Raw genomic sequence first — 16582 nt, forward strand, 5'->3', positions numbered from 1 at the left:
TGTGAAAGTGTGCCTGTCTAGGACAAAAGACCAGCTTGGATAATACAACAACCTTATTAGTTGTTCCATTCTTGGAATATTCTCATAAATATGATGAAGGAACTCATCTGGACAACTACAAACTACTATGAACTGAAACATACCGCAATGAAAATCAGTTCTATCTAAACGTGCTGACCTCAAAGACTGAGAGATTGCGTGTTTATCTTTCTTCTTAACTTTTGAATATGGATTACCGCATCTGGTTATTTGCATGTCTATCATGGGCATTCCTAAAGCAAAGTCACTTCATGAAAGAGTCTTGCTTTAATGGAACTCTTCTGATGAATGTTATTTTATTGGATGACGACGTGTCGCCCTGGAGTATCAATTTTGTGAAGCCTGCGGTGATGAGGGCTATTGAATCTGATTCTGAGAGCAACTCAACAGATGGTAAAGTATGATCCTAACAACATTTTGTAGAATATGAGGTAGGACTATTCAACTCTCCATCAGAAATTAGTCTTGCGAAGACATAATTAAAGTTATGTAAAACAAAAGATGACATCTAAATAGTGTTTAAATATGAAATGTAGTTCAATATGGTATTTGAATTATTTAGGGATTACTTTGTGTCTTTTTCTACTTTTTCAAGGTGTGGATTTATCGGTTAATTTCAGAGGGTTTCAAACCATTTACTTCTTAAAAAAAGGCTGCACCAGTAGCGCCTGCGAGGGAGTTGAAATTTTAAATGATCTTGCGGTCAGTTTTGGGCCTTTTATTTCCTCTGACATACTATATAGAAGCTACAATATATATATATTTCACACTGATCGTTGTGGTTTCTTTCATAGAATGCAGGGGAGGAGGGATGTGCTCTACTGGGACCAACCTGCACTTATGCCACTTTCCAAATGGTTGAGTATGTTCGATTTTGCTTTTACAGTTTTTTGTCTGTATTGTACATTTTACTTGCTTTCCTTTTTTTAGTTTGTGCCATCTGCCTCCTTAAGAATCCACTTTAAATCAGTTATACTCACCCCTTGTTAAAAGAAAGAAAGAAAGAAAAAAAGAAGTGCACTTAATTGTATTAATTTGGATTTAGTGTTCTTCAAATCCTGTCCAGAGTTCTTTAAAACACTGTACTATAAGATTAATGAAATAAAAGTCCACTTAAGTGTATTTAAAGGCAGTACAGTTTCATGACTGTTTATTAACACACTTAAGTACACTTTTAAAGTGCATTTTGTCAAATGAAAAGTTTTAATTGAAAGTGTATTTTAAATCATTATGTCTTAGTAATTTTATGTCATGCTTTAAATAATTATTTTAATGTTGATTAACATACTAAAACGCATATAAAGTACTTGATTATAATTTTAACTGTTGTGCTTTATCCAGTATTACATTTGAAGTTAATATATTTTAAATGTACTAAATTTGCACTTTATCATTATAAATCTATTTACAAATATATATAAATACATGATATATAAGTTTCAATGAAAGTATATTTTAGCTTGCCATAAATGCTTGTCAGCACATTTAGCAGTACATAGTCCTGAAAATTGTCATTAATTACTCACCCTTATGTCGTTCCAAAACTTTTTCTTATCTTCGGAACACAAATTAAGATCCTTTTAATGAAATCGGAGAGCTTTTTGTCCCTCTCTTGACAGCATACGCAACGCGTGTGAAGGACGTCTTTTCAATTGTCATTAAATGTCCAAATGTTAGCTGGCTAATACTAGCATTTTTGCTTTGTTTGCGAAAAAAAAAAAAAAAAAAAAAAAAACAACCCACAATTTACCAATTTATTTAATCAACGTGTGTTCACGAGAACACCACGACGCATGCGTGTTGTGTTGAGGCGAGAGTAGACGTTGCATGAACGCGCGTTGGAGATTAATATTTTGTAAATAAAGTTGGAAACAAAGCACTCGCGTTACTTCATGAAACTGAGGTTAAACTGAGGTATGCCTTCTCAGAGTCACATGAATTACTCCATTGATATTTTTACTACATTTCTGGGGCTTGAAAGTGGTGGTTGCGTAGGATGTCAATGTGTCCCTCCAAAGCTCTCAGATTTCATTAAAAAGATCTTCATCCGAAGATCCGATGTGTTCCGAAGATGAACAAATATCTTATGGGTTTGGAACGACATGAGGGTGAGTGAGTAATGACAGAATTTTCAATTTTGAGTAAACTAACTCTTTAGTTCAACTAACCTACTCTCATTTTATATAGATTTAAACTCTAATACATTTTGCAATATAATACAGTATGAGTGTGTACTTCTTTGAAAAGTGTACTTTTAGGGTTAGGTTAGGGTTAAACCCTTATGTTTATTCATCAGGCAGATACTGTTGACCAACAAAAATAAAAATAAATATTCTATTTAGTGACACGAAGTTAAAGTATATGAAAGGAACAACATTTTGACCATAATGGACCTGTCAGACTATTCAAGAAAAGGATGTTTTGGGGGCAATTTCCTTGCTATTTGAAACTGAGTTTACCCAACATCTGATATGTGTTTTGTAGCTTGGAGATCGGTCTGAACCTCAACATGCCCATCATATCAGCAGGAAGCTTTGGATTGTCTTGTGACTTCAAGAGAGATCTGACTCGCCTTCTGCCTCCAGCTAGAAAAATCTCCAGCTTCTTCTCTCACTTTTGGAATTTCAATGATACTCTCAAGCCTGTATGGAGCACAACGTTTATATACAAGAAGCAGAATAACACAGAGGACTGTTTCTGGTGAGTATGTAGTGATATTGTACATTAGTAGTTTGCAACAACAGAAGAGTTTTGTGAAGGAATATAGAAATATTCCCTCGAGTCTTTCTGATTTGTGTCTTGTCTGTAGGTACATAAACGCTCTTGAAGTATCTGAAGGCAACTTTTCCAAACATTTAGAGAAAACTGTGGTTCTACGAAGAGAGGACGAGCTGAGTAAGGCTCTGGACAGCCATAAACGGGAGAGCAACTGTGAGACCTTATTTTATTTGAATATTAGAGAAAATCAACCTTAGTTTCTAAATGTTTTACTTATGGTAAGTTAATATTTGTGTCAATCAATGGTCAAAATGTTCCACTGTTACATTCAAAAATGTAAACGTTGAAGTGTGTTTTTATTTGTTTTCTTACTTGATTTCTATTTCACAGTGGTCATTATATGTGGGACACCTGATGACATCATGGATCTGAAGAACGGCACTATGGAGTCTGATGATAAAGTAGTTTTCCTTCTGATTGACCTTTACAAGTCAGTCATTCACCTTCAACTCCTGCTTTCTTTAATCTAGAGATATATGATATATCTACTGATCTTGACCTGACTAAATGTGCATGGATAGCCATCTAACTGAGTTATATAACTGTGCTAATCTCAAAAAGCCTAATTTAAAGTCTAGAAAGACTGGAAATTGTAAATGAGAAACAATACTAACTTTCTCTCACAGCGACATATATTATAATGGGTTGTCTAATGATGCTATGAAGAATGTCCTGGTGCTAACAATGCCCAACACAAGACAATACACCATTGACACTTCTGGTAACAACACGGTGGGTACAGTTTTAGCTTCAAAAATCTGTTTGTTTTTTGCAAATTTGTCGAGTGTATTTGCACAATGTTCACATTCACATGCTGACGCCTTCCTGTTGTGGATCTAGAAGTACTAACTTTCATCTCCTCACTGTTCTGTGTGCAGATGAATGATTATATTGCAGCATATCATGATGCAGTGCTGCTGTTCAGACAGGTCATGAGGAACGTCTGGAACACGGCCTTCTCAGAAATTCAGAATATGGAGTCTTTCAGCATGAACTACTTCAGAAACGTGTCTTTCAAAGGTGAAAAGCTTCATTCATGTCTCAGAATGTTGGAGTTGCTTTAGTAAATCCACAGGATAATTAAAATCTAAAAAATCCAAACCACAGGCATAGCCGGAGATTATCAGGTGGATGAATATGGTGACAGGGATCTGATATTTTCTTTGATCTACACTAACAATGACAATGAGGTATGCCTCAGATTTTTAGATATATCAATCTATTTACAGAATAGATTTTTTTTGAGCAAACTATGAAGTGATTATTGGACATTAAAACTTACATCTTCTGTACTTTAGTACAAGATTCTTTATGAGTTCAACACTTCCACCAACCACACACAGCTAATGGACAGCAATCCTTCCTTCATTTGGCCTCAGAGTCAACTACCTAAAGACCGTCCATTAATAGATTCAAGAGGTATAGTGGATTCCATCACTTTTCAAAATCAAATGATTGTAATTTTAATGGTAAAAGACTGTAAAAATGCTATAGTAAAATTCTCTTATTTGGTTAACAGAACTTTCCTTACTCTATACGGTGAAAAACTGTAGTAGATCTAATGGGACTTTTCTGGTAATTTTACAGTAAAATACTGTTAAATGCACACGTCATCTTATAATTTACAGTGAGAAACCGTAGCTATGTTTCTTCTTATCTTTTTTCTTATCCGTAATGTATATTAAGGTTCTATGTTTCAACTTATGTTGTTAATGTATTTGTATAATGTGTTTGTGTGTCAGTGTTGGGGGAAGTGCATTACAAGTAACGTGAGTTAAGTAATCAGATTACTTTTCGCAAGTAACTAGTAAAGTAACGGATTACTTTTAAATTTACAACAAAATATCTGAGTTACTTTTTCAAATAAGTAATGGAAGTTACTTTGTTTTCCCGTTTATTGACTGATTCTTCCTGTTGTGTGTGTGGTGTAAACATGATGGTTATTGTAGTTCAAGACTAAATGTGAGCACACATTTACACATCTCACTTGCACAAAAACAGATTCAGTATTCCTCAAAATAAATGAAAACAGTGAAATGCAAACCCAGAATAATTTGCAAAGCGGCAATAATTAAATATGTTAAAAAACACAAATATACTTTATGTATTTCCCATGTCTTTGCTGCTTACTTTTGATAATCCAATTCAGCCATATTAATAAGGAAAAATGACTTTAGATAAACATCACATTTGTGTTTCTTTCTTTTTTTTTTTTATTATTTATTCCTGAAGTAAGAGTGTTCAACCTGAGTCCTATTTTTCTGCGACTTTTTCCTGTACAGGAGTGAATTTGCATTTCTATTTGCATTTGAACTTTTGGTGTGAAAGGGCCTTTACATTTGCCAAAAATATAGCTTTTTTCTTGTTACTGAAAACAAACAAGCATTATAATCATTACAATATTGTAACTCATTACTTTTAAAAGTAACTTTTCCCAACACATTGTGTGTATGACAAGTGCGCACTTTCTTTATATTAGTATTTACCACAGCTTGTATCTCTTACCACCTGTGTTTTTAAGGTGGTTATAGTAATATTATAAAGGTAAAAAACAAATTTACTAACTTGGTATATAAACTTTATATGGTTTTTACTGTAAATTTAAGTTAAGTATGTAAAACTTAAAATATTGCTACCAAATGTTAAAGGGAAAGTTCTGGCAACGACAACTGCTGTTTTTTTTTACTATAAATTTCACAGTTTTTTTTTTTTTTACATTGATGTTTGAGTTAAAGTATCAAGCATATTTTATTGTATATTATGTAATAATGTGTTTTTCTCTTTAAATAAACAAAATTTATTTATTTAGGCCTGGAAAACAACATCATTGTCATAGCATTGTGTACTGCTGTTGTGGGGGTCATGGGTACACTTGCCTTCATCTTTTACTGGTTAGAGCAATACATTGTTTTTCACTTTTATTCTTTGTCCCTTTGTGATGCCACTGGTTTTACTAGTACATATCTTATATGCACATTGTGTATGAAATTGTATGTAGCAAGATATTTACAGTTGCTTCTGTATATATTTTAAAGGCAAAATAGAAATTACCGTCACATGCAGAAAAGATGGTCTCACATTTCCTCAGAGCTCATTACCCCATTAGAGTTGAATGAGTGGAATATGATCTGTCTGAAGGTAATGCATTGGCACTAAAGTCTTTAATTTACTTTTATAATAATGTGTTTTGAAATATTTATTTTTTACTGCATAATTTTTTAATGTTTTTTTGTCTGTTGTGATTAGATTGAGGAAGACTCTATACAAAATAGTAGCTACATCCTACGACGTGCACGCTATGATAAAAAGGTACTGTAAATGCTCACATTTATCTAAAATGATTCCATCACTCTGGGGTTTTTTTAATAAGTTGATTTATTTTTCTTTACAGATTGTTATCCTTAAAGAGTTAAGACTCACAGATGGAAGCTTCACTGAAAAACAGAGGATAGAGCTCAACGCGGTAGCAGGATTTTATTCTCTTCACTGAATAAAAAAACACTTACATTGAATTATTTTTAGATAAAACCTGAGTAACTTTGTGTTGTTCACAACAGATATCATAATGTCACTTTCATTTCAGCTACTGAAAATTGATTATTACAATTTGACCAAATTCTATGGGACAGTGAAATTTGACAATGAGTATTTTGGCGTGTTTGAATATGGAGAAAGAGGATCCCTTAGAGTGAGTGTTACAATGAGCCTCATATGATGAAATTTAAAAAAATAATCTGATATAGTATATTAATACTATAATATGGATTTTTTATTCTTTTAGCATGTGCTTAATGATAAGATTTCATACCCGGAAGAGACCTTCATGGACTGGCAGTTTAAAATCTCTGTCATGTATGACATTGCAAAGGTAAAGGGATGATTACCTTCATTTAGAGTATTTTCTTAAATTCAAAATGTATTATTTAATTATTTGCATATAGCAGTGTCTAGATGGATTGATCAACATCTATATGCCTAGATGATGATCAATCATATAGTTATGTAAATGTACTATTCTAACACAGTTTCTCGTATGAACTTTTTGACCTCCTTTAGGGCATGTCTTATCTCCACGCAAGCAACATTGCAGTCCATGGGCGTCTTAAATCCACTAACTGTGTGGTTGACAACCGTATGGTAGTGAAGATTGCAGACTTTGGCTTCAATACAATTCTCAGTCCTAGTAAAGGTGAAAGGGTGGTTATTATTATTATTATTATCCTGACAAAGAATTTCAGTTATTTCTACACTGTTATATTATAGTTATTTGGTTAACCATTTGCATGTTTAATTTGTGTTTCCACTTCTCTCAGATCTGTGGACGGCTCCTGAACACCTGAGAAAGCAGAGGGTCTCTCAGAAAGGAGATGTGTACAGTTTCGCCATCATTTCTCAGGAGATCATGATGAGGAAGTGCACATTCTACACAAGCGCCTGCTCCGATCGTGCTGGTGAGAGAAAGATTTATAGACAGTTGCATGAAAATACACAATTACCAGTGACACCTACTGGTGATTTTCCCATCATGCATGCAAAGTCAAGATTATTTATTTATGCTAAGGTTTAACTTTAAAAGGATGTGAATTTTTGGACTGCGCTGGTAGCTCTTACCATGCAATTACAATGAATTGTGACTGAAGCATAAAAGATTAAAAAAAATAACAATTTTAAAAGTAGCATATATGTGTGTGTTGTATAATAAGTCTACTGAAGCCATATAAGCCTATGTTACATGATTAGCCTATGTTTTACTCTAAAATATGGTTTATATTTGCATCATAAAAATTCAAAATATGTTGATCTACCTTTTGTTTTATGAAAATATGGTGCAAATGATAGTAAAATTAAATATATTTAAAACAATCGAAATAACTGTATATACTTTGATCATGTGCAGTGACCTATGCCGCACAGTTTTCAGTTGTTTATGATAACTATTTTAAGCAAATTATTTCATAGAGATTCTGTTTTTGTTTTTAGATCAGATATTTTAGAAAAAGTTTATTTTTGCTTCAATGTTGTTGGTTTTTCCCACTGTAAGACAACAGCAGGACATTTTAAGACATGAACAATGGATCAGGCCTTGTCTCTCTTATCACCTTTGTATTTTCTTGAGGCTCAATCTTCTTGTTCTTTTCTTGTCTTTTAGTCTCTTTCTTCCACCACCTGTATATTTTCTTGATTCTCAAACATTGAGATTGAGACCACAGCTATATGACTTACTGAACATGTTGTGTTTGTCGATGAGCAGGGTAGATTATTGGCAATTTTTTTTGTACAGTAACTGCATTTGTATTTTCTCCTCTTTTCTGGACTCCTTCTTCTTTTTCTCTGGAGAGATCTTTTTCTCTGCCAGATTATAAATGAGATGAAATATATATATATATATATATATATATATATATATGTGTGTGTGACTTTTTTACTGTCCGTCTCCATCCAAGCAAGTTTTGGCTTTGGTGCTGGTGGAGTTTCATCTGGACATTTTATAGTTGAAGAGTTTGTCTGTGTCCTTCTCTTCTCTCGCCTTTCAGGTGGACGCTCTTGCTCCACCTCAGCAGGTGCCATCTGAACCATCACTGGTTCTGCCACAGATGGCTGAATTTCCTCCTCAGCAGGTAGAGTGAGATGCTGAGGTGCTTCCTGAACCATCAGTGTGGTTCTACCACTTTAGTGGAGGAACAGGGCAATTTTTTTCCCTCATCAGGTGGAGTTTGCTGTTCAGGTTCCTCAAACTGAACCATCAGTGGTTCTGCCACAGTAAATAAAGATGGCCATGTTTCCACCTCATCAGGTAGAGGTTGTTTAGGTGCCACCTTGATCAACAATGGCTTTGCCACTGTGGTAGAGGAATGTGGAAATGTTTTCACTCCGGCATGTGGAGTTTGGTATTTAGGCTCCTCCATCTGAATCATCAGTGGTTCTGCCGCAGTGGAGAAATCCGGCAGTATTTCCAGCTCAACAAAAGAGTCCTCATAGCCCATCTCTTCCTCCATGTCTGTATCTTCTGGAGGTCTCTGCATGGGCTCCACCTGAATGCTGCTACATTCTAGGTTGCCCTTTCTGTACTGTCTTGACGAGTGGTGTCTTGGCAAGAATCAGCTTAGATCAACACTATGGGGAACATATACCCACTCCGCCATGCCGCGGGGATGCCTGCCTCACTGGGTGAGAATAGGCACAAGCACAGTGGGCATAGCATACATTGACTCAACAGATTATTTTAGCTGGAGTCAGAGTATCAATACAGGGCACAATAAAAAGACATACACAGACTGTCTAGTGGTAGTATTCCCCAAACCATTATTTCCCATAAATATAGAAGATATTCCAGCTTCTGTGCCTTTATAGCAAGGAAAGTCCTGGCCTATACAACCTTCCTCCCTACCCTGAGGGCTATTCTAGCCCTAAAAGCAGAGCTCTAAGGAATAAAAAATGTCTCAGCTGTGACAGCCTCTTAGGCTTAACACAGCTCTTAGGGAATAATTGCCACAGGGAGAAATATTTCACTGTCGACCTTGGCCATTACCACTATCACTGGGAAACCACAGGGAGCTGCAGCTCTGCTTAATTACCCTATGTCAGTAATGGGACAGTGCTCACACCCTGCTTGCATTCTGCTAAAGCCAGTGCCTAGGTTTTTTTTGCACTTGCCATAGTACAGGGGTGGGGAACGTTGATCCTGGAGGGCCATTGTCCTGCAGAGTTTAGCTCCAACCCTAATTAAACACACCTGAAGCTAATCAAGGTCTTCAGGATTACTAAAGTTACAAGCAGGTGAGTGTTTTTTGCAGGGTTGCAAACTAAGCTCTGCAGGACAATGGCCCTCCAGGATCAACGTTCCATACCCCTGCCGTAGTAAATGGTAAGACAGATAAGTAGTAAGACATTAGTAAGTAATAAAACAGATAACAAGGAGGGATGCCCCCTAGGAGAACTTTCTCAACTTATAGCATTGTCAACCCACATAATAGTTAAACAGGTATCTGATGACTTACTCCTCCAGGGTAAACGCATGCCCCTATTTAAAAACCCAACAATAGTTAGGGAGGAGAAGCAAACTAAATAGAAGGAATATAGTGCCATTTCATATTTACCCAAACTATTGTTACTATCATTAGAGATGGATAACTAAACAGGTGACCCTGCTGAAAAAAACAGCATATGCTGGTTAAGGTAGGTTTTGGAGCTGGTGTGCTGGTTTGAGCTGGTTTATGCTGGTCCTATGCTGGTCCATGCTGGTCCTATGCTGGTCCTAAGCTGGTTCATGCTGGTCCTGAGCTGGTCCTGAGCTGGTCCTATGCTGGTCCATGCTGGTCCTGAGCTGGTCCTATGCTGGTCCATGCTGGTCCTGGACCTTAGGACCAGCATAGGACCAGCATAGGACCAGCATGGACCAGCATAGGACCAGGATAGGACCAGCATAAAACCAGCATAAGACCAGCATAGGACCAGCATGGACCAGGATAGGACCAGCATAAAACCAGCATAGGACCAGCATGGACCAGCATAAAACCAGCATAAACCAGCTCAAACCAGCATACCAGCTCCAAAACCTACCTTAACCAGCATATGCTGTTTTTTTTCAGCAGGGAAATGCAATTGCCCAATATTTTAGTTCAGTTCACTCAACACTGAGGGAAAAAATAAAATACCACCAGAGGGGAGCAATCCTACTCCACAACCGTCATAGCTGGGGAGGGGAACGATGAAGAAGTTTTTCTTTTACACTTGCTTCTATCATTGTGCTCCACACCAAAGACTGTGTGGGGGAGGAAGGAGGAGGAGAGATGTTAATTGTCTTCAGCAGTTCGTCTGTCTCTACGGATGTGCCAATAAGTTCAGAGGGCAAGACCGGGGCATCAAGGTGAAAATTCCTCTGAAGTGGCTTGAATGTCCCCAAGCCATATCCAATCTGGTTGTGGTGCGGGCCATGTACTCCAACAGTTCCCCATATGCGGGGCCAGCAGGCTGAGAAGACTCAGTACATATACTGTCTTCGGCCTCTTCAACCACATCTGCCTCCTCCTGGCTAGATGGTGCCAGCAACATGCTATCTGCTGGATCAGATGACGCTTAAGACAGCACACCCTGATCCAGCAGATTGCTCGAGCCTGCTACTGAGGAGTGTTAAAGAGCCATGCCGCTCTCAAACTCCTCAGCCAGCTTAACCTGCGATCCCCACAACTTAAGCCTCTGCTGTGCCTCGGCAACAGCGGGGCCTTATCCGCAAGGTGCAGAAGCCTGTACTACATTCCTCGAGAATAAGGTCAGGCGTGAACAGAGCTTCCGCATTGTAAACTTCTCACAATGGGCGCATTCAGAGCACTCAAGCACTGAACGCGCGTGCTCTTCACCCAAGCATTGAATGCATGGGTCGTGTGTCCTCAGGTGTCAGAAACCTGGGACACGTAATCACACACTTCCTGAAACACTTGCTTGGATTCTCCATTATAGATTCGCCTTCACTACGTGATAGCTAAACAAACGGCTCCTGAAGACAAAAAAGCTGATGACGTGTATCACAGTTGCCCTCTTAAACTTCCAGGCGCTCCACTAATGACGTCAATGACTGTTGCCAGCCAATGAAATTGGAGTGTGTTCACACATGCTTCAGATACCGGTTACGCTGATAGTGTCCCCATAGTGTTGATTCAAAACGCAGTGTTGAGTACCACTTCAAAAGGGAACTGACAAAGTGACTCCAATGACGGCTACAATAGCCGTTTAAGTTGTTATTCACTAATAATCTTCCCCTCCAGGGGGCTGTGATCATTGACACAGTGAGTTGAATTCAAGAACTGGATTAGTCCGATTTGTCATTCAGAACTGTTTTGTAAACTGGATACTTCGATTTAAAGAAAGATTCATTCGTTCATGAACGTTCCAAGGTGAGAAGAAAATAAAAAAAATGAAAAAGGCTTGGAATATGGTGCACGAGGAATACTTTTATGATACTTTTATGGTGCTTGTTTTGTCATTTTGGAGCTTGTAGGTTGTATTTACTTATACAGTAGCTATTGAAATGAGCGACCAGGATATTCTTGAAATATTTACCTTTTGTGTTCCACAGAAGAAATTCAGACAGATTTGGAACAAATTGGTTTCATATTTATGATTCCTTTAACTAATCCACTTTCCTTTACCAGAGAAACTAGCCAGAGTGCAGTACCCTAGTACGACCTCTTTCTTTAGACCTGATCTAAACTTTGAGAACACCAGTGAAAGAGAACAAGAGGTATGTATGCATTTGTTTGACTCATACACAAATTGTTATTTGTACTAATAGCAGCCAAACAGTTATGCAAAGAAGCCGAAACAAATAGTTGATTTGTAAATGTATTTATTAATTTATTCCTATGATCAAAACGGAATTTTCAGCATCATTACTCCTGTCTTCAGTGTCACATGATCCTTTAGAAATCATTCTAATATGCTGGTCTGCTGCTCAGGAAACATTTCTTATTATTATTATGTTGAAACAGTTTCTGCTGCATGCTTAACGTTTTTGTGGAAAAAATTACACCATTTAAACATTTGTGGTAAGGCAAAGGGAGAAATTAATAATTTTATTAAATTAATCAAAGGTGACAGTGAAGACATTTACAATGTTACAGGAGACTTCTGTTTAATAAATGCTTTACTAAATTTAATAAATGCAAATAAATGATCATTGAACTTTCTATTCATCAAAGAACTGTTTTCAACATTAATAATAAGAAATGTTACCTGACCACCAAATTAGCATATTAGAATGCTTTCTGAAGGATCATGTGACACTGAAGTCTGGAAGACTGATACTGAAAATTAAACTTTGCCATCATATATTCAAATAGAAAACATTTATTTTAATCTTTAAAAATATTTTGCAACATTACTGTTTTTACTGTAAGTTTGATTATATAAATGCAGCCTTGGTGAGCATAAAATACTTCTTTCAAAAACATAAAAAAATTGTAATGTTTCCAAAGTTTTGACAAGTACTGAACATACATATAAACTTGATGTCAGTAAAAATATTTACGTGCCAACTACTAAGTTTTAAAGGATTAGTTCACTTTAAAATGAAAATGACTCCAAGCTTTACTCATCCTCAAGCCATTCTAGGTGTATATGACTTTCTTCTTTCTGATGAACACAATCAGAGTTATATTAATAAATAACCTGACGCGTCCAAGCTTTATAATGGCCGTGAACGGGACCAACGAGTATGAAGCTCAAGAAAGTGTCTACATCCATCATAAACATACTCCACATGGCTCCGGGGGATTAATAAAGGCCTTCTGAAGAGAAGCGATGCGTCAGTTATGCTTTTTTCGTAAGTTAAATACGGAAGGTGTAGGACGTAGCCTAAGCGTTTTGAACTGCGACAAGCGTTACACTTTCTTCGTAAGTTGAATATGGAAGGTGGTCTGGCGGAAGCTAGATATTTTACTTCATAACTTGTTAAATATGGATATTTTTCTTACACAAACACATCGCTTCGCTTCAGAAGGCCTTTATTAACCCCCTGTGGAGTGTGTTTATGATGGATGGATGCACTTTCATGAGCTTCATACTCGTTGGTCCCGTTCACTGCCATTATAAAGCTTGGATGCGTCAGGATATTTATTAATATAACTCTGACTGTGTTCATCAGAATGAAGAAAGTCATATACACCTAGGATGGCTTGAGGGTGAGTAAATCTTGGGGTAATTTTCATTTTAAAGTGAATTAATCCTTTAAGTAAAGTCAAAATGTTACTTGGCTCTTTACCCAGTAATCCATTTCTCTAGGTGTGCATGCTGATCAGAAATTGTTGGGACGAGGACCCAGACAAAAGACCAGATTTCAAAAAGATAGAAATCACTCTATGGAAGATTGTCAGGTCACTTTTTATATGCTTTTGTTTGACATTGAGAAATCTTAGAGAACTGGTAAACAAAGAAGAAAGACATACAAATCAGACCATTAGCATGCATGATGACCATCTGAAAATCTAATTGAAAGAAGTCATGATTGAAATCTCTCTAATGCATGATTTCCTGATTTGGTTATGAATAGTCTGGACAACCAGGAACATGAGAGCTACATGGAGAATTTGATCCACCGGCTGCAGATGTATTCCCGTAACCTTGAGCGGTTGGTTGAGGAACGCACAGCTCTATACAAGGCTGAGAGAGACAGAGCGGACTGCCTAAACTTCATGCTTCTGCCTGGGTCTGAACACAGCAAACAGAAAGACACTGCAGAATCTTGTGATCATTATTGGATATGCATGATATATCAGTAACATTGGCCAGTATTAGTGAATTTTTAATTGTACACAAGCTCATTTTCCCTATTTTTACATTTAGATTATCCTTGCTGTCATAATGCTTGCTCAATTAAAGTTAAATCTAAAGTTCTCTTATGACATTGACTGGCGCAAGAGCAGGACAACCTGTCACTCACATCCCAGACAGCAACGTAGTGTGGGCCGGATTCGGCCCACATCTGGTACATGTGGATTACACGTGGATCAGATGTGGGCCGGATCTGGGCCGACAGTATGTTGCTGTCAGGGATTAGATCACAGCAATAGCAAACCACAATGATCCAATCAATTCCTATACATTTTTTCTTGTTCGAGAAGCCAATTCACTTGGATATTACATCATAATAGAGAAAAAAATACTATTGGAACTTTTGTTTCATGCTGACTTTAAAACAAACAATTTAACACTATTAAATGTAGCCTTGCAAATCTCAAATAAATATTCATTTTTTTATACTGTACATTATAATTTTGTGATGCCTAAATGCATTTGTAGCATTTAAAACAATTGATTGTTTTTTAATGTTTTTTTTGTTGTTGTTGTTTGTTTAGACAAAATTGTACAGGCTTTTTATGTCATTTCTGGCAGGTAATTAATTAGATCATTAACTCTTGCCATTTTGTTTTTGTTGCAGACCAGTTGTGCGCTCTCTGAAGGAAACAGGAAAAGTGGAGCCTGAGCTCTTTGACGAGGTTACCATCTACTTCAGTGACATTGTGGGATTCACCACACTGTGCCACTTTAGCACACCTATTGAGGTGGTGGACATGCTCAATGACATCTACAAAAACTTTGACAGCATCCTTGACAATCACGATGTCTATAAGGTATTTCAATTTACTAGTAATTGAATGAGACCCAGTATCAGAGAAGGCTTTTACAATGCCTCAGTAATTCAAGGTGATGTGTCTGTGTGCCTATTCCAGGTAGAGACGATTGGTGATGCATACATGGTGGTGTCTGGTCTTCCTCGACGCAATGGAAACAGGCATGCAATGGATATCTGCTTCATGGCACTGGACATCTTGGCCTTCATGGGCACATTCCAGTTAGGCCACCTCCCTGGGATGCCCGTGTGGATTCGCATTGGTGTGCATTCAGGTAACGGCCAGTCATTTTCAACAGTGAGGCCTTATAAACTATTAGATAAAAGTTTTCAAGTATTGCATCAAAAATGGTTTAAAGTGCCCATAATTTTGTTTTGGATGTCTCCTACAATAGGTTTACATGTATCCAAGGTTAAAAAAACACTTACATTTTCTAATAATATACATTGCAGTGTCACCTCTTTTCTCACAGTGTCTAAACGATTTCATAAAGTATTTGGTCTCTCTAAACCCCACTCTCCGAGAGCCTGCTCTGCTCTGATTGGTCAGATGGCCCAGTCTGTTGTGATTGGTCTTCCGCTTACAGCGCGTGTCGGAAACTAAATGCCCATTACCATATCTGAATTTCAGCTCTGGGGCTTCCTTAGCACTTGTATACCCAGTGATAAGAACAGTAACGATGGCGTTGGTTTTAACGTATCCATTAGAACGTGAGTGCTCATCATTTGGACGTGCATGCAAAGTGGATTTGCTTTCACAGCACAGATAAAAGCATCTTCTCGACATGAAGACAACATGAAGCAAACTCTTCCGGGCCTCAGCTACAACTACAGTTCAGGGCAGCTCAAAGAAGATGTTGTAGTCTGGCTTTATGCAAATTTGTTAGAAACCTAAGTAGGTTCATGCAGGAAGTAAGACCGTAATTACTGACTCGTTTCAGGCAGTTCAGATTCGGTTTCAGATTCTTTCTTTGGGCAGACAATAATTACATTTATTTTTGACCTTTGAAACTTTGCAGAACTTTTACATTCAAAAACAGCAATATAACACATGAAAGGTACTACCTGAAAAAGCATAATAAGGGGCACTTTAAATGCAAGGGTCAGAGAGAGGGTGGTTTTAAAAAATGAATTATTTTTGGTGGAAAAAATTATAAGTAAACATCAGGAAAAATTATTTTAAATAATACAAGAATATGTAATATAACCCCTTAGTTTGTAATTTATGTTGCATGTGCTCAGGGCCCTGTGCTGCTGGTGTGGTGGGAATCAAGATGCCCAGATACTGCCTGTTTGGAGACACTGTGAACACGGCATCTCGTATGGAGTCCACAGGTCTACGTGAGTAGTGCTGTCTTTCAAAACCTACAGTACCGTTCAAAAGTTTGGAGTCAGTACATTTTTTTTCATCTATTTGTTGTTGTTTTTTTAAATAATTACAAAAATTTCAGCAAGGATACATTAAATTCATCCAAAGTTAAAGGATTAGTTCACCTCAGAATTAAAATTTTCTGATAATTTACTCACCCCCATGTCATCCAAGGTGTTCATGTCTTTCTTTCTTCAGTCGAAAAGAAATTAAGGTTTTTGAGGAAAACATTCCAGGATTTTTCTCCATATAGTGGACTTCACTGGGGTACA

General features: G+C 37.1%; 1 protein-coding gene across 1 annotated transcript in view; it reads left to right on the forward strand.

Moving 5' to 3' along the window:
• Nucleotides 1-16582, forward strand: part of gucy2cb (guanylate cyclase 2Cb) — a 19045-nt gene continuing 2463 nt past the window's right edge. Inside the window, exons 1-24 of the mRNA XM_051914116.1 lie at nucleotides 1-432; nucleotides 635-741; nucleotides 834-901; nucleotides 2524-2739; nucleotides 2849-2970; nucleotides 3148-3247; nucleotides 3444-3549; nucleotides 3696-3837; nucleotides 3925-4007; nucleotides 4116-4236; nucleotides 5627-5708; nucleotides 5853-5955; nucleotides 6064-6126; nucleotides 6209-6280; nucleotides 6401-6505; nucleotides 6599-6685; nucleotides 6874-7006; nucleotides 7131-7268; nucleotides 11967-12055; nucleotides 13594-13685; nucleotides 13862-14017; nucleotides 14750-14942; nucleotides 15042-15216; nucleotides 16184-16282. Coding sequence (XP_051770076.1) covers nucleotides 228-432; nucleotides 635-741; nucleotides 834-901; nucleotides 2524-2739; nucleotides 2849-2970; nucleotides 3148-3247; nucleotides 3444-3549; nucleotides 3696-3837; nucleotides 3925-4007; nucleotides 4116-4236; nucleotides 5627-5708; nucleotides 5853-5955; nucleotides 6064-6126; nucleotides 6209-6280; nucleotides 6401-6505; nucleotides 6599-6685; nucleotides 6874-7006; nucleotides 7131-7268; nucleotides 11967-12055; nucleotides 13594-13685; nucleotides 13862-14017; nucleotides 14750-14942; nucleotides 15042-15216; nucleotides 16184-16282 — 2857 coding nt within the window. The 5' untranslated portion in view covers nucleotides 1-227. The remainder of the gene's footprint in view (nucleotides 433-634; nucleotides 742-833; nucleotides 902-2523; nucleotides 2740-2848; nucleotides 2971-3147; nucleotides 3248-3443; nucleotides 3550-3695; nucleotides 3838-3924; nucleotides 4008-4115; nucleotides 4237-5626; nucleotides 5709-5852; nucleotides 5956-6063; nucleotides 6127-6208; nucleotides 6281-6400; nucleotides 6506-6598; nucleotides 6686-6873; nucleotides 7007-7130; nucleotides 7269-11966; nucleotides 12056-13593; nucleotides 13686-13861; nucleotides 14018-14749; nucleotides 14943-15041; nucleotides 15217-16183; nucleotides 16283-16582) is intronic.

Source organism: Ctenopharyngodon idella, chromosome 12, assembly GCF_019924925.1.
Source record: "Ctenopharyngodon idella isolate HZGC_01 chromosome 12, HZGC01, whole genome shotgun sequence".
Taxonomy (NCBI): Eukaryota; Metazoa; Chordata; class Actinopteri; order Cypriniformes; family Xenocyprididae; genus Ctenopharyngodon; species Ctenopharyngodon idella.